The sequence below is a fragment of the Trematomus bernacchii genome, unplaced genomic scaffold, assembly GCF_902827165.1.
Source record: "Trematomus bernacchii unplaced genomic scaffold, fTreBer1.1, whole genome shotgun sequence".
Classification (NCBI taxonomy): Eukaryota; Metazoa; Chordata; class Actinopteri; order Perciformes; family Nototheniidae; genus Trematomus; species Trematomus bernacchii.
In genome coordinates, this window is record NW_022987657.1 from 151294 (window position 1) to 175034 (window position 23741).

Below are 23741 nucleotides of genomic sequence, written 5' to 3' on the forward strand. Positions count from 1 at the left end.
TCAGTCCCTGTCCCAGCTTTGTGTTGACTGCTATCAGGGAGATTTACAAAGCTCGAGCCAGTTCCATTATACCCAGTTTACTGAGGTCCTTGGATCATGTGATCAACCTGACCTGCAGAGAGATGTCACCAGTGGACTGTGATGCTCTGCTCTACACCCTCACACACAGTGATGGAGTCAAACTGAACCTCCTGTGGACCTCCATACCAGCATGGAAAACACAGTCCATCCTCTGGAACCTGGACAAAGTTTCTCAGCTCAGGTCGGACAAATATAGTTCTAAACGTGTATTGATCTCGGTCCAGCTGTACTTTACCATCCGTCAAACACCAATATCAGTGAATGGAAACAGCAGGGTGGAACAGCACAACACTTTCAGCCACTTATCTTTCGATGTTAAAGAGGCACATTTTTGCAAAGCCAAACCAACAGCAATAAAAACATGTTCTCTTCTTAGCTGGACATCTGTTTCCAACCATTTTGATCTATTATTAATGTGATAAGCACTATGTTCTATTACTGAGAGAAAGGAAGGACAAAACTGCAATAAGACCCCGGTTGATGAGAAACATAATTATAATTAAAAAACATTTTCTCAGTCAATGAAGCTTTCTGGATAAGTGGTTTGTTTAATTGTTATATGTTCTCCCAGTGTTGACAGGAACCTGCTGCTGAGGATGGTCCACGGCTGCGCTGCCTCTGATGCCCAGCAGGGGGCCGCAGAGTCTCTGCTCAGGACTGTGCAGCACAGGCTGGATCTGTCCTGCTCCTCCTGTGTGGAGCTGCCTGAGGAAGATCAGAGTGACACTCTCCGTCTGACGGCTGAAGACTGCAGGGCCGTCTCCACCATCCTGAGACGCAGCAGACAGGGAACACAGCTCAACCTGCAGGACTGTGAGGTTCAGGACAGCGGATTAGAACTGCTGTTTCCTGTCTTACACAAAGTAAAACTCAGGTACGAAGACTACTAAACCAGAGAAGAAGCTGTTTCTATACATCTTTCTGCATCACATCAGTTTGCTCTTTGCTCTGTGTCTCCTGTTCAGAGCCAGTAAAGCTGTCCTCCTGCAGCTGGTGTCCCTGGTTCCTGTGAACAGTGAGAGGGACACAGTGGGACGGGCAGTGTCCCTCTGCAAAGCCCTGGAGGGAGAGCTGGACCTCAGTCACAGCTCACTGGATCAGAGGGCCTGTGCAGCCTTGGCCCTGATGCTGGACTTCTCTGAAGAGCTGACAGAGCTGGACCTCAGTCACTGTCAGCTCACTGACCAGCTGCTGCTCACACTCAGCGCGCAGCTGCACAAAGTGCAAGTCCTCGAGTGAGTGGCAAAGGTGTCCATGTGGAAAATAGGTTTTAGTGGAGGTCATCATTAGTTTGGGGTGTGAATCTCTCTGTTTGATCATTTCATTCAGGGCTTTGTTGACTGAAACCTGTTGTACAAAATCAGTCTGAAGATACGCTGTAATCAGAACTCAGGCAGTCATACGGCGGTGTCAGAAAAGTGAACATAATGTTTGTTTGGACTGTACCTATACTGCCCAGCCGATGTATTACATTACTAAAAGTTCCTCTGTTTGTGTTTGTGTTACAGTCTGAGCCACAACAACATCACTGATGCTTCGACTGACCTCTTACTCCAACTGGTCTCCATCAACCCCTCCATTCACTCTGTGCGGTGAGAAAACCATAATTACTGCAGCATTTGTACTCATAGGCTGACAGAGGAATCATTCATCATTATAAAACTGCTATTCAACGTATTGTTCTGACTGATGTCTGTTCTCTCTGCTTTTGGATTTTTCTAGACTGTTCGAGAACAACATTGTGGAGAGGACATCCTTTGAGAAAGACAAGAAGTTTGAAATATGGTGACCCTCCGTCAGTGTGGGTGGAATCTGCCAATCAGGGAATAACTGATCTATCTCTAACGATCATTACATACTGACTCTGTGTATGATGGGATCCGTTTACATCCATGACTTGTTGTTCTGGAGGTACTATAGATTATTCATTTATGGTACGCATATTAGATTACTCTCCTATTGAACATGGTTAAATGCTTTGTGTGTGTCGTGTCAAATGATCCTCTGCAAGTGGATCAAAGACTTATATCCCACCGTTAAATGCAAATAAATGTTATCTTTTATATAATGTTCATTTCTGAATTTGCTTTTTGATATTCTTACTCTCACTGTTCAAATAAACCTACCATTCAAATGATAGACTGTTCATACCTTGTGGGCAAAGTTAATGGGTTAATGATTGGATGTTTAGATAATGACTGAAGGAAATGATGGGTGGGACCAGGTGGATATTCTCCCTCTACTCTATAATGTGCAGTGGCGTTTTTATATGTACAAAAGTGGTGGGGCACAAAAAACGTAGATGTCTATATATAAGCTTCTGCAGTGACGTGCAGTGAGGTTCATGGCTGCTGAGGCACTGGCACTGACTCTTCAGGTTTACAAATATTATATTTTGACCTAAACCAAAATATAATATTATTTTCAAAAGCTTTTTTTTGTCTGATGCTTCGATTAATTTTAAACAGACAGTTCAACAAAAGGATACCCAAAAAATGTAATTTGATCATTTAAATATTGAATTGTTCTCTCTAAGTAAGATCCCATTTTCAAAAAATTGCGGTCTTACCTTGACTTGAAGATGAAGTCCATTTGCCTATCCTTCTGGACAAAAAATTCTATAACTTTTTTGTAAAAGTCCTCCTTATCATCTCGTAGTTTCAAAAGTCTATCATAAATCTAATCCATAGATTTATGATTCGAAAATGATAAAAGTAGGGTAGACATGTGGATGTTATCCGGCTGAACAAAACGTGCATTTATCTAACAGGTACGTTTCCCACAGATCTTATTTCAAGCTATTTTCTAAAATCCTATAGAGAAACCTCATTGCTTTTTTGCAGCTTACTTCCTGGTTTTAGGACGCGTCACTGCAGCTCTCGTCTCCTCTTATTATACATCCATGCTCTTCACACACCACACTTTTCGCGGCACACGTACTTACAGCCAATCAGCTCTGAATGATGTGAGATGACGTATGGTGGGGATGGCAGCTCTGTGCCCCTATGGTGTTTTTTTTTTTGCCACACACATTACATTGAAAAATACTCTGAGCATGCGCAGTGTAGTTTTTACAGTCACCGTTCACTTTGACAGTGAGAGGGTGGGGCATGATCAGGTTTTGTCCCACATGGCTCAAAACGGCACTGTAGACACTAATTAGAAGAACACAGACTAAAACAGCAATGTACAGACGAATCAGATGATTAAACATGACCTTAAAATATATTTTATATCTTTTATTTCTTTTTTTGCATCTCTTTCCATTTTTTGTAATCATTATGTGTAATACTTTCTGCTGACACTAGGTGGGGCTGTGCCCCACCTGCCCCTAATGACCAGTCGCCACTGATAATGTGACTGTGAGCAGAACCTCTTTCTCCTCTGAGGATCAAGCTGCTCTGTTCCTGCTTTTCAGATCCATTTCAATTGCATATTTTAATTATTTTTTAAATATAGACAAACTTTGTCCATGACTCTTTATCAGTTTCTCTTAAGGGAATTAGAATTTCCTCAAAAAGGCCAGAACTGTTATATCAAAATATGAATTCATGTTTTTCATACTTTGATAAGTGTCTTTGTGTGAGCAATGCATTCTGGGTTGAGTTTAAGGCTGTGCACAGTGACAGAGCTCACAGCTTTACTGCCTGGTCTCTTTATTAAAACACACTATTTATTGTGACCTGCTGTAAACTGTTTTCTTGACCTCTGGTTGCAATACAAGTGCAAAATATGCTAATCAGTTACACAAAACAACATCGTATTAAAATGATGTGCAACGTCTTAGGACACATTTAATATTTTCTGTAAATAACTCTAACATATCGTAAAGTGTGCTTCTGTAAATCTAATATATGCATAACACTTATCTTATGCAGCCACAGTTCCAACTGGTACATTTTGGCATGTTTTGTTTTGTTGGTGAAGCAAGCTCAGCTGTTTTTCCAAAATCCATCTTTTCAATATACGATCTTTGACGGGTCTGAACAGGTGCATTGTGGGAAGCCCTCTCTGACGCTGTCTGTGTATTTCTTGACATCTAACGCCACTTCTCTCTCCAGGTGCACGCTAAAATGCATTCTGAGTCTCACTTGAACTAGGTTATTAACTGGAAGTCAGCCTTTCCTCCACGAGCGTTCAGGACGGGCTGCAGCATGGAGGCTGGTGAAGGTGAGCGGTCTGTCTGCAGCTAGCTTTGCATGCTAACGTTATTCCTCATCTGCAGGATTCTGTGTGTGTATTCAAACATGCTTATTATCAGGGAGAAGATGACGTCAGCTAATAAATCACTGTGTTACAAAGCCAACGTTACAATAGTCTGCATCAAACTGGAGATGTGTGCAAAGATGTTGCACCTAATTTAATTTAAATATGATGTGCATGCTCTTATTTTGTGTCTCTATCTTCACTGTTGCTGAAACAATGCATCTCCCCTCTGTGGGGAGAATCAAGGCTTTCTGACTCTGAAATTCAGATAAATATATTTTACTGTATTTACTTATTTGGTCAGCTGATGGCCTGAGAGCTAATCTGCAAAAACTCAGATGTACCTGTTTCAAAAACACATACAATTGTCTAGTCCCAGTATGTGCACGATTTCTGTGTTTATATTTCTTTAAAACTGAGAGAATCTGGGTTGGCCAGGCACAAAAGAAACTTAGAGACATGGGTAGAAACTGTGATTTGAACTATTTCTTATAACATGTCAGTGAGCTATTCAGTAAAGCTGAGATAAAGGTGTCAGAGCGAAGTGTCCCATGCATTGCCCCTCCCAGTGAAGGCTGTTGCCCCCTGTGCCAGGTGTCAGTGGCACCACGCCCACAGAGGAGATGAACGGAGCTGGAAACCTCATGGATTTCCTGGACGAGCCTTTTCCTGACGTGGGCACCTACGAAGATTTCCACACCATCGACTGGCTGAGGGAGAAGTCCAGAGACACGGACCGTCACCGCAAGGTTTGGCATCAGAAGAAATACTGTTGACTTTATACTTTATTCATGTTTCTCATTTAGTACTGCTTCCCTTTTTATGTTCTGTCTGTCTGTCTGTCTGTCTATAAGAACATTACTAAGGGTTCCTCCTTATGAAGTCTTATAGCGTTCAGACACACGCAAGGTGACTCTAGGAGAATAATAAATGGGCAGGAGGGTAAGACTGAAATGATCAGCTAGTCAATGCAGACTTTGTGAATGAATAACCTCCGTTCCTCACTGTTGTGTGTGTGTGTGTGTGTGTGTGTGTGTGTGTGTGTGTGTGTGTGTGTGTGTGTGTGTGTGTGTGTGTGTGTGTGTGTGTGTGTGTGTGTGTGTGTGTGTGTGTGTGTGTGTGTGTGTGTGTGTGTGTGTGTGTGTGTGTGTGTGTGTGTGTGTGTGTGTGTGTGGTGTGTGTGTGTGTGTGTGTGTGTGTGTGTGTGTGTACCTACCTACCAGATCACCAGTAAGAGTAAAGAGTCCTTCTGGGAGCTGATAAAGAGTCTGCTGGACGCCTGGTCAGGATGGGTGGTGATGCTGCTCATCGGACTGCTCTCAGGTCAGATCACACCCTGAGTAATCTGCAGTATTTACAATGCTGCTGCTCCACTTGGCATTTCATTCACTTTCCACCAAGACCAGACATATCAGGGCAGCGATAAAGAAACGTGGAACATAGCTACTCGGTACATTCACTTGAGTACCATACCTAAGTACTGATTGGACCATCAACCCTCGTTGGAAAACGTTGTGATGTCTTGAGGTGTTCTGAGCTCAGTGAGGCAGTACAGACTGATACACTGGGTCAGAGTTATGGGTCCAGGAGAATATTTCCCCAACAGCTCCTACACCTGTTCTCCGCAGGCACGCTGGCGGGAGTGATCGACCTGGCGGTGGACTGGATGACGGACCTGAAGGAAGGCGTGTGTCTGACGGCCTTCTATTACAGCCACGAGCAGTGCTGCTGGACGTCCAACGAGACCACCTTCGAAGACCGGGATAAGTGTCCGCAGTGGCAGAAGTGGGCCGAGCTGATGACCGGTCACTCTGAGGTCAGAACACAATAAAACTTCATCAGAAAATACACTAATGCCGCGTTTCCACTACAGCGCGCAGCCCGGTTTAAGAGGGCTGTGACGTCAGCGGCCCGTTTGTGGTTGCGTTTCCACTTGGCCTAGTACCGGCCGGCTGGTCCTAATTCTCAGTTTTTTCTGGCCTCATAAAATCGTGGGGCCAGGGCCAGAGGCAACCGGGCTGTGTTTGTGACGTCAACGCTCTCGGCTGCTGATTGGTCGGAGAGAATCGTCACAATCTGCGCGCGAGATAATCCATTTTTACAAACAGCATTTTTGTTAACGGAGGAGCTACAACAATGGCAAAGAAAAGCACACCATGGTCGGTCGAGGAAGTGACGACGTCCATTATATTGCAGATGATAAGGTCCAGCGGGTGCTCGACGGGACAACTCGCAATATCAAAGTCTTTCAGGAGGTCTCTACACAGACACTGGACTCTCCAACGGCGTTACTGGAGTCTGCATGGTACGTTTTTGCTAACGCTGTGTTATTTGCTTGAAAGCTTTGTGTCCCTATCTGTTTTAAAGCTCACTTCTAACAAATAAGTCTATTTTATCCTTACATTTATGTTCGACAACCCCGATGGAGCCCCGAAGGCTAGCTAGGCAGATAGCATTAGCGAGAGCTATTGTTTGCTAACACCATATGTGCCATTGTTTACGTTCAGTTTGTCTTTTCTATAGTTGTTGTTGCTATTTATAGTATTGTGCTGCAGTAGTTTGTGGAATTTACAAGTCATGTTTCTGTTCTAGATGATTACATTGGGACTAGCGAGGAGGAACAGCGAGGAGGAACAGCGAGGAGGAACAGCGAGGAGGAACAGCGAGGAGGAACAGCGAGGAGGACACAACGTCCTCTGCATCAACAGCACAAACCGAGGAGGAGAGGATCTGGCCCTGCAGGAACGGCAACTGGCCCAGCAGAATCAATGCCATGTCTTATCTTATTGCTTGTTGATAAATAATTGCACCCACCAGCGATCGCACAGAAAGATGGCATCATCTAGGCGTCCCTCTGCAGTCAGAAATATCATAAACACCATCGTCCACAAAGCACTGTACAGGGGTTTATGGATTTAAGAGAATACTTATCACAGTGAAACCTTTATCATCTGTTGCAATTAAAGCAAATAAGAGAATAAATACTTGGTTAAATAATACATTTTAACTCTTTAGCAGGACAACTCTGCATACTGTTTGAAATTGAGTTTGCTAGCTTGAGGTCCTCCTCTAAAACATAACATTACATAATGGTATTAAGAATACATGATAAATACATGTAGAAAAATTACTCAATTGTAATACCCTCGTTGTGCTAGACTCAAACACATTGCTTATATATTTCAAAGAGAAGAGAACAAAAGAAAACACCTATACAAAGAGAGCGGTGCACAGCGCTTAATATTTACTTGCACTATATTTCTGTTGATCTGGGTTATTGTGTTGCACTGTTGGAGGAGCCTGTGACCTAAGATGTTCATTGTCATAACTACACTAGCTATGTTCGTATGACAAAATAAAAAACCTTGAACCTTGAGGCTGTGTCTTTCAGACAAACCATCATAATCATATTATTTTATGCTGTGGATACTTTAGCCTCCATCCATGTTAACAATTTTTTACACTTGCATTTATGAATATAGTTCTGTTGTGTTTTACACTTTTGTATTTATGTTTATAGTTTGCTTTGATATTTGCTTAATTTATTAGATTATTATTATGGGGGCAGTACTGGTGCTTGAAATTCAAATATTTACTAAATAGTCAATTCTGATAACATTTTTTTGGTTTAAATAATTTGACAAACACATGTATGTGAAAAAGAAAAGATGTATTTATGTTCAATACAATACAATGAATATTTAGGTATTACACGTAGGTTTTCCTCAGGCATCCTGAAGTTCTCCACCCACTGAGTGTGTGTGAAAGATGGAACAATCACATTCCACCACTCGGTAGCTCGGTCGGTAACTTCTGAAATACACAAACAAAAGCATACATATTTTAATACGTAAAAGTGGTAGCTACAATTAATTAAATACTTGAAATACTTTGGTCGTATAGGGAGAGTGAGCCTAAACACATTGCTAGTTAGCGAACGTTAGCTTACCAAGTAGCATTGTAGTTAGTAGTGATTCGAGTCGTCCTGTAGTCTCTGCGGCGTAGGAGGACTGCCCGAACTCTCGCGTCAGCTTCTTCTATACCTCGTCTTGCTATACGTCGCCTCTTTCGAAACAACTCTTGTCTATTTCTTGTGATAATAAACCACACAGCAAAAAACAAGCAAACGATCGCTTTCACATCTCCATTGTTGTGTCGCATTGAAGATGACGTCACGGCAGTTTTAAGCAGCGTCGCTCCGCCTACACTGTTACTATAGATACTGACCCGGTTCCTAAACTGTAATGGAAACGCGCCACAAAGTGAGCTGGTCCTAACGAGGCCGGGCGCGGCCAAAGGAGGCCGAGCGGGGCCGAGCGAGGCTGTGTAGTGGAAACGCGGCATAAAACCCCAAAGACTTGAGACTCATTCCCTGGTTTTAGGACTCATTCCAATAATCATTCAACGTCAACTTTAATGTCCATCTTTCAGTTTGTGTGTCCAGAATATCTATATCAACAGACACATTTATAAATATGCACACATTAAGACATATATAAAAGCACAACAATCAATATATACAAAATAACAGTCACTTCAAAATCTGTGAGAAATGTACATTAGTGAAAGACTGTCCATAGCAGCGTAAAAAGAGTCTTGGGTTTCTGTGACTGAAAGACTGGACACGGTAGATTTCAGTCCCTGCTATATTTGACTTGTTTCAGGGAGGGGGAGCGTACCTGTTGAACTACTTCCTGTACGTCCTGTGGGCTCTGCTGTTTTCCTTCCTGGCCGTGTCTCTGGTGCGAGTGTTCGCTCCGTACGCCTGCGGCTCAGGAATCCCCGAGGTGAGAAAGTGTGTGTGTGTGTGTGTGTGTGTGTGTGTGTGTGTGTGTGTGTGTGTGTGTGTGTGTGTGTGTGTGTGTGTGTGTGTGTGTGTGTGGTGTGTGTGTGTGTGTGTGTGTGTGTGTGTGTGTGTGTGTGTGTGTGTGTGTGTGTGTGTGTGTGTGTGTGTGTGTGTGTGTGTGTGTGTGTGTGTGTGTGTGTGTGTGTGTGTGTGTGTGTGTGTGTGTGTGTGTGTGTGTGTGTGTGTCATTTCAACCCCTATGTACTTTTTCGTTTTTATTTTACCAATTTAGTTCGGTATATCGGGTCTCCAAAGGGATATGATTTGCAAAACTGTACTCTTAATATAATGTTACCCCAAATAAATGAATAATAAACATTTTTAAAAAGCTAATAGAAAATCACAGCTATCACATTTCGTGGCAGATCAAGACGATCCTCAGCGGCTTCATCATCCGGGGCTACCTGGGGAAATGGACCCTGCTGATCAAGACGGTGACCCTGGTTCTGGCGGTGTCGTCGGGCCTCAGCCTGGGGAAGGAGGGCCCTCTGGTCCACGTGGCCTGCTGCTGCGGAAACCTCTTCTGCAGCCTCTTCTCCAAGTACAGCAAGAACGAGGGCAAGCGCCGAGAGGTACGCTGATCAGAGTCAAGCTGAAAGGAAACACCCAGAGAATGACTCGGGTCAACAGATGCATTCAGAGTTTATAAATGCAAACATTAGAGATTTATGCATTTTGACACTAATGTCCTGACCCTGACTGACCTCTGCCTTCAGGTGTTGTCAGCAGCAGCAGCAGCCGGAGTGTCGGTGGCCTTCGGAGCGCCCATCGGAGGAGTTCTGTTCAGCCTGGAAGAGGTTCGTTAAGTTCCCCTGCTTCACACCGAACCTGCCTCCTGTGCCAAGCTGTGTTTACATTAGCTAGCATCGCTAACACTCAGATGTCTAAGATGCATGGTCTGTTTGGTATTTTGAGCAAAAACCATCATAGACATGTTTTTTATATATTTGTATATATCTGAGACCCCTAATATATTCCTCTGATGACCCCTGTCTCCTGCAGGTCAGTTACTACTTCCCTCTGAAGACGCTGTGGCGCTCGTTCTTCGCCGCCCTGGTGGCCGCCTTCACGCTGCGCGCCATCAACCCGTTTGGCAACAGCCGCCTGGTGCTCTTCTACGTGGAGTACCACACGCCGTGGTACATGGCCGAGCTGGTGCCCTTCATCCTGTTGGGGGTGTTCGGGGGTCTCTGGGGGACGCTGTTCATCCGCGCCAACATCGCCTGGTGCCGCCGCAGGAAGACCACGCAGCTGGGGAAGTACCCGGTGCTGGAGGTGATCGCTGTGACGGGGATCACGGCTCTGCTGGCGTTCCCCAACCCGTACACCCGGCGCAGCACCAGCGAACTGATCTCAGAGCTGTTCAACGACTGCGGCGCGCTGGAGTCCTCGCAGCTCTGCGACTACATCAACAACCCCAACATGAGCCGGCCTGTGGACGACATCCCCGACCGGCCGGCGGGCCCCGGAGTCTACACCGCGCTGTGGCAGCTCGCCCTCGCACTCGTCTTCAAGATCGTCATCACCATCTTCACCTTCGGCATGAAGGTCAGTGCGAGGGAGATGAGCAACACATCGGGTTTGACGAGGAGATATTACTTTCTAACCTTTTTAAATGTGTATTTCAAGATGCAAGGCTTTTATTGTCATGTGTTCATACAGTAGCTACAGTGCAGATATATCATGACAACCTGAGGTCACAGGCTCCTCCCACAGTGCTACACAATACAACTGATAGTGCAAGTAAATACAAATAAAATAGAATAGAAATAGTGCAATAGTTCTTCCTTATTCATATGTGTAATAATAATAATAGATTACATTTGTATAGCGCCTTTCAAGGGAGTGGAAGCAGGGGACTGTGATGGGTTAGGGGTCAAAGGTCATGGTGAACAGGTGAGTTTTGAATGAAGACTTGAAGATGTCCAGTACACACGCACACGTAGAGTTGTTTAGTTTCAGAGGAATGGGTCATTGTAATGAAGGTCAAGGTGCGTCTGATCTCCTGTCATGGTGTCCATCCCCTCTGTGTTGTCTGCCATAAACTTGACATGAATGTTATTTGTTTCCAGTTTTAAACCACATATTTATCATTTTGATGTTTTTTAACTCCATATTTGAACCTGATGAAGGATCTTAGCGATGGGATGTCTGCTGACCCCCTAGTGACAGAAAATGACTAGAAATATGACGATATAAACTACTGTAGGGAGTGTCCAAACTTTTTCTCCGAGGGCCACATACAAAAAGAAATACGAAGGGCTGGGCCGCTCACTAGAGGTGAGGTTTATTGCCACCTCATAAGTGAAGTTATAAGTTAGCAAAATCAATCAAATGTAGGTCAATTAAGCTTCACTTGAAAACGCTTTAAGAAACAAAACAACCTCAGCTCTCCAGAGGGTTTCCTTTATTTAGTTAGCAGCTCATTCCTCAAAACAGAAACTTCAGATTGATTATAAAAAGAGGAAATAGAAAGGGTAGATTTCATTATACTATTTGACTTTACCCCCTGATATAAACAAACACAGAAACCACATTTTGTAGCCCTTGCTTGGATTCTGACGGCCTCTCTGCGGTTCTTCGTCCCCTCCAGATCCCCTCGGGTCTGTTCATTCCCAGCATGGCGGTCGGCGCCATAGCAGGACGGATCGTGGGGATCGCCGTGGAGCAGATGGCGTACCACCACCACGACTGGATCATCTTCAAGAACTGGTGCCGGCCCGGAGCGGACTGCGTCACCCCGGGGCTCTACGCCATGGTGGGGGCCGCCGCCTGCCTGGGTGAGAACACACGCAGGCCATTAAAAAACCATTGTTTGTGCCGATTGTCTAAATAAATGAAGCTGTAATAAAGTGGTTGCGTTCCTCCAGGGGGGGTCACCAGGATGACGGTCTCCCTGGTGGTCATCATGTTCGAGCTCACCGGGGGTCTGGAGTACATCGTGCCCCTCATGGCCGCCGCCGTCACCAGCAAATGGGTGGCGGACGCCTTCGGGAAGGAAGGGATCTACGAGTCTCACATCCAGCTGAACGGATACCCGTACCTGGACGTGAGGGACGAGTTCACTCACCGCACGCTGGCCACGGACGTGATGCGGCCCCGCAGGAACGACCCCCCCCTGGCCGTGCTCACGCAGGACAGCACCACCGTGGAGGATGTGGAGACGCTCATCAAAGACACCGACTACAACGGCTTCCCTGTGGTGGTGTCCCGCGAATCTGAGAGGCTCATCGGCTTCGTGCAGCGCCGAGACCTCACCCTCGCCATCAGTAAGTCTGTGAAAGGGGACAGAATGATACCCAGAAACCCCCCAGTTTGATATCTGAAATGAAGTGTTTTAATATGCAGATGAGGCATTATGTGATGCTAACGATTGGTGAATGTAGAAGAAATCCTCAGACACAAACTGACGAAGCCTTACTGTGCTTTTAAGATGTTTTCTAGTGCAGTCCTGTCGTGTCTCACCTTCTGTAGGTCTTTATCATTGGTAAGGTACTCTCTGGACGGCATCAGGAAACGGGGTCAGACTCGTGTTCATCACGATGTTCCTCTCTTTGTTCCTCTGTAGAAAACGCCCGTCAGAAGCAGGACGGCGTGGTGAGCAGCTCCGTGGTTTACTTCACTGAAGACGGTCCCCAGACGCCGCTCAGCAACCCTCAGCCTCTGAAGCTGCGGCGCGTCCTGAACCTCAGCCCCTTCACCGTCACCGACCACACGCCCATGGAGACCGTGGTGGACATCTTCCGCAAGCTGGGCCTCCGCCAGTGTCTCGTCACCCGGAGCGGGTTAGACCTTTTTCTTTCAATTCCAGGCTAATAATGAATGTATGTTTCACTGTTGTTCATGGAGCAGAACACCACACCATCAGAGCACGGTGCACGACCCCTTGTTAAAGGAACTGTTCCTCTAAATTGGAGTACTAATGGATGTAAAGGGGAATGTGAGAAAATAACTAATAAAGAATACGTTTAAAAACTAAAAAAAGCACGGTGCAAAGTATCTAGAGGAGTCCGCCATTCTTATTAAACTTTGTACATTTCTATCAAGAATGTACAAAGTATTGGCACTATTAAAAACATTAGGAATAAGAAGGCAATCAAAACTAATTTGATATTTAAGAAATATTTAATCTGAAGTATCAAAATGTATTTCTTTCCTTTGTCTTTATTTACTGTTTGTAATGTCTTGTTGAATGTATGTAAAAAAAAAACTTAATATCCTCCCAACAGCTGAGTCAACAACAACAACAACAACACTGCTGCAAGGGCATCATAACCAGAAAGGTCTTTTCTTCCTCTGACCTTGTTCCCTTTGTGTTCAGGCGTCTCCTGGGCATCATCACCAAGAAGGACGTCCTGCGCCACATGGCCCAGATGATGAACCAGGACCCAGAGTCCATCATGTTCAATTAGCAGCTGCCCTCCTCCCCCTGACGGTGTACATAGGTGAAGCCGTGCGACGCTACTGTATCTCCAACCTGTGAAGAGTCCCTCCTGACAGGCAAGTCCCAAACCCAGAAACACCTCTCACAGCCCGAGAGGATCCAGAGCTCGCTTCCTCGTGTTGCCATCAGCGCTGAGACGTGCTCAAATCCAGAGTGCCAAGCTCCAAGAAAAGCTATTAATGTGTTGTTTCCTGACGTGTTCTGGTACAAAATAACCCAAACTAAAATGATTAAAGCTTAGAAACACACCTTGAAGGATAGTGTTCGATGTGCCAGTGTTCAGCACACCAGAGGACTGATGTCTCCAGAAGCATCGAATAAAGTGATGGAAAAACGGGGGACATTTTGTAGGAATCCTCCGTGTGTTTTGCCATAAAATGGTACTCTTTAAAATATATAAAAATGGGACCACGTGTGAGAAATAACAAACTAAACCCTGATATTATCTCATGAACTACTACTGAGTTTATTTAGAAGTGGGGGGGCTGCTGCACTTTGTGATTATTATTTCTGTGCCATATTTATATTAACGCTGCTCGCTTGACTCTTCAGTGTGATAACTGTGTCAAAAGGTTCCCTTATTGTTTTCTTATAACCACATGTTCAATAATAGTCAGTAATGGGAGAGGAAGGTCTGATTGCTTGCATCCAGATTCCTTTTCCGTCTAGTTCCTAGTAGTTTTCACGGATCAGACGGCATGTCGGAAAGTAAACCGTTAAAATCATTTTTAAGGTTGGTTAAAAGCTGTAATCTGATTGGCTTAAACACCTGTACGTCACTCCTCGTCCTCTCCAGCGTTATAAATGCTGCTCATCAGGCAGGTCTGGAGAACCTGAACATTTCCAGCTCTTAAGAATATCAAGATTGCACATAAAAAGTAGTGTTTGCGTCCCTGCTGTGTCGTGGTGTTCGTGGTAGTGAACGCTCCGTGGGGCCGAGCAGAATGTACTGAAAGGAAGAGCTGTTGTATATACTACAGATTTATTGTGAGCATTTCTTTATTGTATTTGAAACAGCCCTGGGTATTGGTTGTTTTTAACTCTACATATTTATCAGACGCATTACTGCACTTTTTCTTTTGAATTTGTAAACGAAGTGATTGAAAAATAAACCTCCAGACGGTGGATCATCGTGGGCTGCGTCTTTATTTCAATGTTTACAATGTTTACAGGAATGCATTTGATCTGTTCAACAAGCACTCGGTCCTTTCATTAAAACCACTCATCATGTCGTTAAATCATCATCACATGCACGAGGGCTTCTGGTAGCTTAAACTAACTATACATGATAAGTTAAGCGACGCCATTCTTTGACTAAATTGTGATTTTAAATTCAGTTTTGTGAGATTAGTTTCTTGTGAATTTAACACTTTAATAGTCCAAAGAAATACTGTTGAAATACAATATCTTCAATACCTATGATTTCATGTTTCTACCCTTCGATGAGTCCGTGAGAAACAAACCAAGTCTTCTTTAGTGGGAGAAGTTTCTGCTCAAATCACACGCATTAAATAAAACTACAAACTTCCCTTAGAGAGGGTTTTCTAAAACATGAGGGTCTGTCAGCTGACCTCCTGGGACCACTAATATTAACACACTGAAATAATTTACTTATTCCTCCTCTTCCTCACTCTCTGCTCGTCTCCTCCTCTTCCTCACTCTCTGCTCGTCTCCTCTCTGCTCGTCTCCTCTCTGCCGGCTCTCTCCAGGTCAGAGTAATATTTCAGCGCCTGTTGCACCGGCTCCACGATATGTTGCTGCACAAACAATAACAATAATAATAATTATATCAAAGCGAAGGTATAAAAAAATACAAACTCAATTCTCAAATAGTTCCCGTCATGTTCAAAAGGGGCAAAGAGAAGAAGCTTAAAAACCTTTCTGGTCCTCTAGCGTGCATTGTTCATGAAAATAAAAGTAGCTCATCGTCATCCGTGATATGTTTTAAACAAATCATTTCTTTGTACAAAACAACCAAAAACAAATAACTTTTACAACGACAAGAAATAGCCAGCATGAGTTCACCGGTCCTGCTCAGAACATTCAGGGTCTGGTTTCTAAATAGTGGTTTTAGTTGAGATAGAAAGCAGACCCTGAGTGGCTCCTGACCTCTCAGTGTCCTTCCTCACCTGCAGGCAGGGGAAGAGCTTGGTGAGCTCGGAGAACAGCGGCAGCAGCACGAAGCCGATGAAGCTGGTCTGAGACGACGGTTTGGAAACTTTCTCTCTGTCCATGAACGGACTCACCGGGAGACCCTTCAGTTTCTCTGTGTCGCTCTGAAAGAAGGGGCCGAGGTTTTACTTCTGAACGCTCTGAAATCACCGTTTATTCTGTAGTTTAATCCTCAAGAACGGGCTGGTACAAGTACACACATCCTTCATTCAAGTAGAAGTACAGATACTCGTGTTTAAAAATACTCTGGTGAAGGTAGAAGTACTGACTAAACTTCTTTACTCAAGTAAAAGTATAGAACTATGGGCTTTGAAATGTACTTGTACTGTCAAAAGTACCCATAACTAGCAGCTGTACTTAAGTATCTCTTTCTGGTATCAGTACTTTACTCCACTACTTATTTTTCTGACGACTTTTTACTTTGACTTCTTACATGTTGAAACAACTACCTGTACTTTCTACTTCTCACATGTTGAACCCAAATACCTGTACTTTCTACTTCTCACATGTTGAACCCAAATACCTGTACTTTCTACTTCTCACATGTTGAACACAAATACCTGTACTTTCTACTTCTTACATGTTGAACCCAAATACCTGTACTTTCTACTTCTTACATGTTGAACACAAATACCTGTACTTTCTACTTCTTACATGTTGAACACAAATACCTGTACTTTCTACTTCTTACATGTTGAACACAAATACCTGTACTTTCTACTTCTTACATGTTGAACCCAAATACCTGTACTTTCTACTTCTCACATGTTGAACTCAAATACCTGTACTTTCTACTTCTCACATGTTGAACCCAAATACCTGTACTTTCTACTTCTTACATGTTGAACACAAATACCTGTACTTTCTACTTCTTACATGTTGAACCCAAATACCTGTACTTTCTACTTCTTACATGTTGAACTCAAATACCTGTACTTTCTACTTCTTACATGTTGAACACAAATACCTGTACTTTCTACTTCTTACATGTTGAACACAAATACCTGTACTTTCTACTTCTTACATGTTGAACACAAATACCTGTACTTTCTACTTCTTACATGTTGAACACAAATACCTGTACTTTCTACTTCTCACATGTTGAACTCAAATACCTGTACTTTCTACTTCTCACATGTTGAACTCAAATACCTGTACTTTCTACTTCTTACATGTTGAACACAAATACCTGTACTTTCTACTTCTCACATTTCCCAAACAGGCTGGTTCCTTTAGTTTGAATGTGTGTTTGGTGGCGTGATCATTATTCTTTAGAGTCATTGCGTGCCTATTGATTTGAACACGATCCGTGTATCCATCATTTCCTGGTCTTCTCTAAAGAAGAGGGACCAATGAAAACGTTGTCATGTTGCCGTTGTTCAGCATGGAAACATTCATTAGCTAACAATAACATTATTGTTCTATTAATATAAAGGGAGGTCAGGTACTCTTTAAAACAGCTGCTAGTTATGGGTACTTTTTACTGAAGTACATTTCAAAGTTCTTTACTTTTACTTGAGTAAAGAAGTTTAGTCAGTACTTCTACTTTCACCAGAGTATTTTTAAACACGAGTATCTGTACTTCTACTTGAGGAAAGGATGTGTGTACTCCTCTCTGGTGATGTGAGTACTTGTACCTGGTTGAAGAACTCCTGCAGTAAACAGTCCAGCCAGGGCTCGGCCACCGACATTGGCCTGGCTTCGTTGGAAATGTCGCTCACCTTCATCATGATCTTCATCAGCTGCACGCAGAAAACACAGCATGGTGCATTCTATCTTATAATAACAGAAATAGCTGATCTGAGATCTGAGATGTGTTTTACGTGGCGTTGGAACAGAAGAGAGAATCTTTACCACTTCTTTGTGCTCCTTGTTGGTGAAGTCGAACTCCGGCTGCAGACTTCTGAACTGAGTCAGGATGTCGTTGTGTCTCACCATGTCGGTGGCCAGAATACATCTGAGAGAGATCAATATATATCATTTATATATTACAAAGTGAAAAGGGGACAGGAGGTGACGAGTCCTCACCTGATCATGCCTCCTCGGATGAGTTTGTAGTTCTCGTTGCTCAGGTTCTGCAGGATGTTGCACTCTGGCTGAAAAACACAACGTCACTTTTTAAAACATCTTAAAAGTGTCTCATGGATTTAAATCAGTATGTAGTGTCTCTACTTTAAAGAGTCCTCTCCTGCTGATGTTCAGGTGTATATCAGTATGTAGTGTCTCTACTTTAAAGAGTCCTCTCCTGCTGATGTTCAGGTGTATATCAGTATGTCGTGTCTCTACTTTAAAGAGTCCTCTCCTGCTGATGTTCAGGTGTATATCAGTATGTAGTGTCTCTACTTTAAAGAGTCCTCTCCTGCTGATGTTCAGGTGTATATCAGTATGTAGTGTCTCTACTTTAAAGAGTCCTCTCCTGCTGATGTTCAGGTGTATATCAGTATGTAGTGTCTCTACTTTAAAGAGTCCTCTCCTGCTGATGTTCAGGTGTATATCAGTATGTAGTGTCTCTACTTTAAAGAGTCCTCTTCTGCTGATGTTCAGGTGTATATCAGTGTGTAGTGTCTCTACTTTAAAGAGTCCTCTCCTGCTGATGTTCAGGTGTATATCAGTATGTAGTGTCTCTACTTTAAAGAGTCCTCTCCTGCTGATGTTCAGGTGTATATCAGTATGTAGTGTCTCTACTTTAAAGAGTCCTCTCCTGCTGATGTTCAGGTGTATATCAGTATGTAGTGTCTCTCCTTTAAAGAGTCCTCTCCTGCTGATGTTCAGGTGTATATCAGTATGTAGTGTCTCTACTTTAAAGAGTCCTCTCCTGCTGATGTTCAGGTGTATATCAGTATGTAGTGTCTCTACTTTAAAGAGTCCTCTCCTGCTGATGTTCGGGTGTATATCAGTATGTAGTGTCTCTACTTTAAAGAGTCCTCTCCTGCTGATGTTCAGGTGTATATCAGTATGTAGTGTCTCTACTTTAAAGAGTCCTCTCCTGCTGATGTTCAGGTGTATATCAGTATGTAGTGTCTCTACTTTAAAGAGTCCTCTCCTGCTGATGTTCAGGTGTATATCAGTATGTAGTGTCTCTACTTTAAAGAGTCCTCTCCTGCTGATGTTCAGGTGTATATCAGTATGTAGTGTCTCTACTTTAAAGAGTCCTCTCCTGCTGATGTTCAGGTGTATATCAGTATGTAGTGTCTCTACTTTAAAGAGTCCTCTCCTGCTGATGTTCAGGTGTATATCAGTATGTAGTGTCTCTACTTTAAAGAGTCCTCTCCTGCTGATGTTCAGGTGTATATTAGTATGTAGTGTCTCTACTTTAAAGAGTCCTCTCCTGCTGATGTTCAGGTGTATATCAGTATGTAGTGTCTCTACTTTAAAGAGTCCTCTCCTGCTGATGTTCAGGTGTATATCAGTATGTAGTGTCTCTACTTTAAAGAGTCCTCTCCTGCTGATGTTCAGGTGTATATCAGTATGTAGTGTCTCTACTTTAAAGAGTCCTCTCCTGCTGATGTTCAGGTGTATATCAGTATGTCGTGTCTCTACTTTAAAGAGTCCTCTCCTGATGATGTTCAGGTGTATATCAGTATGTAGTGTCTCTATTTTAAAGAGTCCTCTCCTGCTGATGTTCAGGTGTATATCAGTATGTAGTGTCTCTACTTTAAAGAGTACCTTGGCCATGATGCTGAAGGCGACGGCACAGTGGTGGTTTTCCAGCGGGGAAATGTCGTTGTAGAGCAGAGCCAAGTCTGTCTGAGCGTTAATCTGTGGGATTTAATCATTTTAAAAACAGATTGATAACACACACTGCTTCCTCTTCCAACATGAGAGTAACATGATAACTAAGGTATCCCAACTGTAGCTGTGAACATGACAGGATGTCTGATTACCTAGAAGAGCATCAGGACTGTTTGAGGCATATGATAGCTATGTGATTAACATGATGATTCAGCCTCTATGGAGATAGACATATGACAAGCATGCTCATTTCTGACGTGGAGCTAATCTGAAGTAAACATTGAATACTGCTTTCTATTCCTCCATCTTGTGACTGTGTAACTCCCTCTCTTGTATATCAGCATGTGAAGGACACTGTTCAGGAACTAGTTGATGCTCTGTATGTGATGACTACTTCCATTCTGGAGAGGATCACAGATACATGGATCCTGAGATTGAAGCTCAAGCTGGGGACCAGGGATTATTAAGGGAGAGGTTTCTAACACACACACACACACCTGGAAGACGTTGTTGTATCCGGGGTGGTCGAGGTCGTGACAAAGCGCAGAGGTCAGCATGATGAGCAGGTCGATCCTCGTGAATTTACTCCGCAGGTCAGTCAGCCAGATGAGCCCATACATCTGCAGGAACACACACCTTCATGTGTCAGACAGGTGTGTGTGCCATCTGACTGACTTTGAGACAGGTGTGTGTGTGTGTGTGTACCATCTGTATGGTTTTCAGACAGGTGTGTGTGTGTGTGTGTGGTTTTCAGACAGGTGTGTGTGTGTGTACCATCTGTATGGTTTTCAGACAGGTGTGTGTGTATGGTTTTCAGACAGGTGTGTGTGTGTGTGTGGTTTTCAGACAGGTGTGTGTGTGTGTACCATCTGTATGGTTTTCAGACAGGTGTGTGTGTGTGTACCATAGACTGTATATATAAAGGTGTGTACCATCTGAGTGACGCAGAAGCAGTGCCTGAAGTTGTGGAAGGGGATGTTGTTGTAGTGGCAGGAGACCTCAAACAGGAAGTTCTGCAGGACGTCCAGCTTGATGTGGAACGCAGACAGGAAGTCAAGGTCTGTGAACATCACCTGCAGGAGCATCAGCATCTCAGCCTTCTCCCACTGCCTGATCACACACACACACACACACACACACACACACACACAGTTCGTTTTTAATTATCTAGCTAAGGTGAAACAAAGTCAGTTATCAAAGCAGTCTATGGTTCAGAGATGGAGCTCTGGCGCCCTCTTGTGGCCACAGTCAGGAACTGCAACGGTGTAATCAAGTTAGACACACGATACTTCTGGTTGACACAAGAAGGCACTGTAAACTCTAAAACCTTATTGGAGCTGGTGATAAAACACAACTTTTACTCACCAGTTGTCAAAGATGGGAGTTTTCAGATGCTCACGCACTTCTTCTGTCACCTGCAGCGAGCTACGGCAACACAGAGGGGACACAAATATGTGCTTTTCTACGCCACACATCATGCAATTAAATAAATACTATTAACCGCACGACTCACCTCATGTTCAGGTACTTCCTGCGCACCTGCAGCCGCTCCTCGAGCTCGCTCAGCTCCAGGCTTTTGGGTTTCTGGGAGAGCTCCTGGTGTCCGTGCTCCTTAAAGAGGCCCATCCAGCTCAGGTGCTCCACACTCTGCAGGACACACACAGCAAACACACTGTGATGATTACAAGCTCTCAAAGTGAGCCTGTGTGTGTGTGTGTGTGTGTGTGTGTGTGTGTGTGTGTGTGTGTGTGTGTGTGTGTGTGTGTGTGTGAGAGCTTTTCGGATGTCTAATTAGGTAGATCATTTGTTTATATATAATTTGGAAGTCAATAATATATATTATTTTATGTTCATAATTCTCTTGTTTCATTTCATTATCATTTTTTTTGTATTATTGTTTTTACACGTTGGAAATAAATCAAATCAAAAGCTTCGGACCTCCAGCTTCTCCTTGAAGGACTCCACCTGCTTCTTCAGATCACAGAGGAGCTCCCCCCCCGCCTCCTCCATCACTCTGCTCTCCAGATGCTGCAGCCTACACACACACACACACACACACACACACACACACACACACACAGAACAAGGTGAGTCCTTTCTCACACACACACACACACACACACACACACACACACACAGGAAACAAGGTGAGTCCTTTCTCTCACACACACACACACACACACACACACACACACACACACACACACTTTGAATGAATCACATGATACACACACCTGTCCTCCATGGAGTCCAGCTCCTGTGACATCCCCACACCTGCAGAAACACACTAATTAATATCACACTAGCCAATAGGAGCGCTAGTCTTCCATAGTGATGTCACAATGTTCTGGGAGTAAACAAAGGAGTCCAATGGAGGCGTTTAAAAGTTATTCTGTGATGTCCAGTTTATATTATGGGATGTTTTCTGGTGGTTTTCCTCCCAGTGACTCACGGCTCTGATCCGCAGCCACCAGCTCCAGGCGGTACACGCTCTCCGGGTCGTTGGCCTGCATTTTGGGCGAAATGTTCATCCGGCGTCCGTCAGAGGCGAACATCTTCAAGACGTGACGAGGAGACGCCTCGGCCGCCGCCCGGAACAACGCTGAGGAAACAAAGACAAAGATGAAGTCATTTCTAATCTCTCACACACACACACACACACACACACACACACACACACACACACACACACACACACACACACACACACACACACACACACACACACACACACACACACACTGTACTTTGTGTAATAGTGCAGATTAAAAGAAGGAACTCCTGTCTGTCTCTCTCAGCTGTTCTTCATCTGAAGAGGAGCTGTCACGCGCAGACCCTCTCGAGGCCACAGCTACATGACGCTCGTTCCCCTCTAACAGGTGATTTAAATGCATGTTTGAATACAGATCATATGCATTTAAATCTGCATTAAAAGCAGCCTCACCTTTGACCTCTGCGGCGGAGCAGTCGTCTCTGAACTCGGCGCGCTCCGGCCTCCCGTTCACCAGGAAGTGGACGATCGTTGTTGTCATCGCGGCTGCAGGGGAGGAGAGTGAGACGTTTCAGAGAGCAGCAGAAGCACCTGCAGCTGACAGGGAAGCGCCCACGCATTACCCAGCATGCACCAGGGGCCACAAGGACACACAACATGATCAGAAACACTCAACAGGACCCCAAACAGACTCATGATGTCCTCAGAAAGACATATTATGCAGACAAAAGGACCTTAAGCAACAGTAAAGACACACTTAGTGACCTAAAAAGTACACAAATGACCATAAAGAGACACAAAATGACCCCAAACAGACTCATGATGACCTCATAGGTACATAAAATGACTTAAAATGACATAAATGACCACAAACAGATGGAAAACAATCCCATAAAGAGATATAATGACTTAAAAACACTCATTATGACCTCTCAAAGACATATTATACAGACAAAAGGACCTTAAACAACACCAAAGACACACATAGTGACTTAAAAAGTACAAACATTACCGCAAAGGTACATCAAATGACTTAAAAAGACGTTAAATGACCAAGAACAGATGGAAAACAAACCCAAAAAGACTCATTATGACCTCAAAACAGGGCCGAATTCACCATATACAATATATAATATATTTTATTTTTATTAGAATAAAATTGCTATTCTATGACTTTTTTATTTTGGCTATTTTTTTGTGAACTTCACCATAATGATGTATTCTTTTCATATGTAAATTGGTTCCGCCTTGTTTGTTTATGCATACCTTTATTTTGTACCCGGGGAATCTATATTATTTTATTTGGTAATGGTAATGTTAATGAACCCTCCGGTTTAGCTTCTTTGTGTAAGTAACTTGTAGTTCTGATGTTAAAACCGAACTTTTCAGGAATAGTAGCTAACTAGCTGTGGGCTAGCTGGCTTCAGTTGCTAGCCAGGGTTTGGCGGGCTAGTGTCAGCTATGTGGAAAATGACGGTGTCGTTTTGGATTTAATCCAATACATATTTATTCATGTGGATTATTTCTATTTTATTTTGTCATTTGTAGAGTGTGGAAAGATTTAAAACTGTGATGTGTGACATCTGGAATACCAAAGGTGCCAGAATTAATTAAATAAATACTCTACAATTATTATGAAATAGTATTTCAACAAAACAAAAGGGCAATAAAGTGTTCCTGTTTCTACTGACATTGCGTGGCACAGACCTTTCTATGGATTGAAATGCTTTAATATGATTATGGTTATAGTTGTACTTTATTCATCCCTA

The 23741-nt window shown here is 43.5% G+C and overlaps 2 protein-coding genes across 3 annotated transcripts; one reads left to right on the top strand and one right to left on the bottom strand.

Annotated features, from left to right (window-relative positions):
- The first annotated feature begins 4072 nt into the window (after nt 1-4072).
- Nucleotides 4073-14702, top strand: clcn4 (chloride channel, voltage-sensitive 4). Its single transcript, XM_034135389.1, has 12 exons — nt 4073-4251; nt 4882-5036; nt 5511-5610; nt 5916-6103; nt 8952-9074; nt 9499-9705; nt 9850-9930; nt 10136-10681; nt 11727-11913; nt 12004-12402; nt 12702-12918; nt 13455-14702. Exons 1-12 carry the CDS (start codon nt 4236-4238, stop codon nt 13543-13545), a joined length of 2310 nt encoding a protein of 769 aa, XP_033991280.1. The 5' UTR covers nt 4073-4235; the 3' UTR covers nt 13546-14702.
- Nucleotides 14703-14704: 2 nt separating this feature from the next.
- On the bottom strand, nt 14705-22534 carry LOC117486819 (high affinity cGMP-specific 3',5'-cyclic phosphodiesterase 9A-like). 2 transcript variants are annotated; one of them, XM_034135391.1, is made up of 14 exons: nt 22426-22534; nt 21934-22083; nt 21716-21755; nt 21420-21516; nt 20995-21128; nt 20847-20906; nt 20414-20591; nt 19979-20101; nt 19416-19508; nt 17778-17845; nt 17604-17706; nt 17387-17491; nt 15707-15853; nt 14705-15334 (listed from the first exon to the last, which is right to left on the bottom strand). In XM_034135391.1, exons 1-14 carry the CDS (start codon nt 22511-22513, stop codon nt 15233-15235), a joined length of 1488 nt encoding a protein of 495 aa, XP_033991282.1. In that variant the 5' UTR covers nt 22514-22534; the 3' UTR covers nt 14705-15232. The 2 variants fall into 2 exon arrangements, with proteins under 2 accessions (XP_033991282.1, XP_033991283.1); XM_034135392.1 differs by lacking the exon at nt 20847-20906.
- Nucleotides 22535-23741: the final 1207 nt, after the last annotated feature.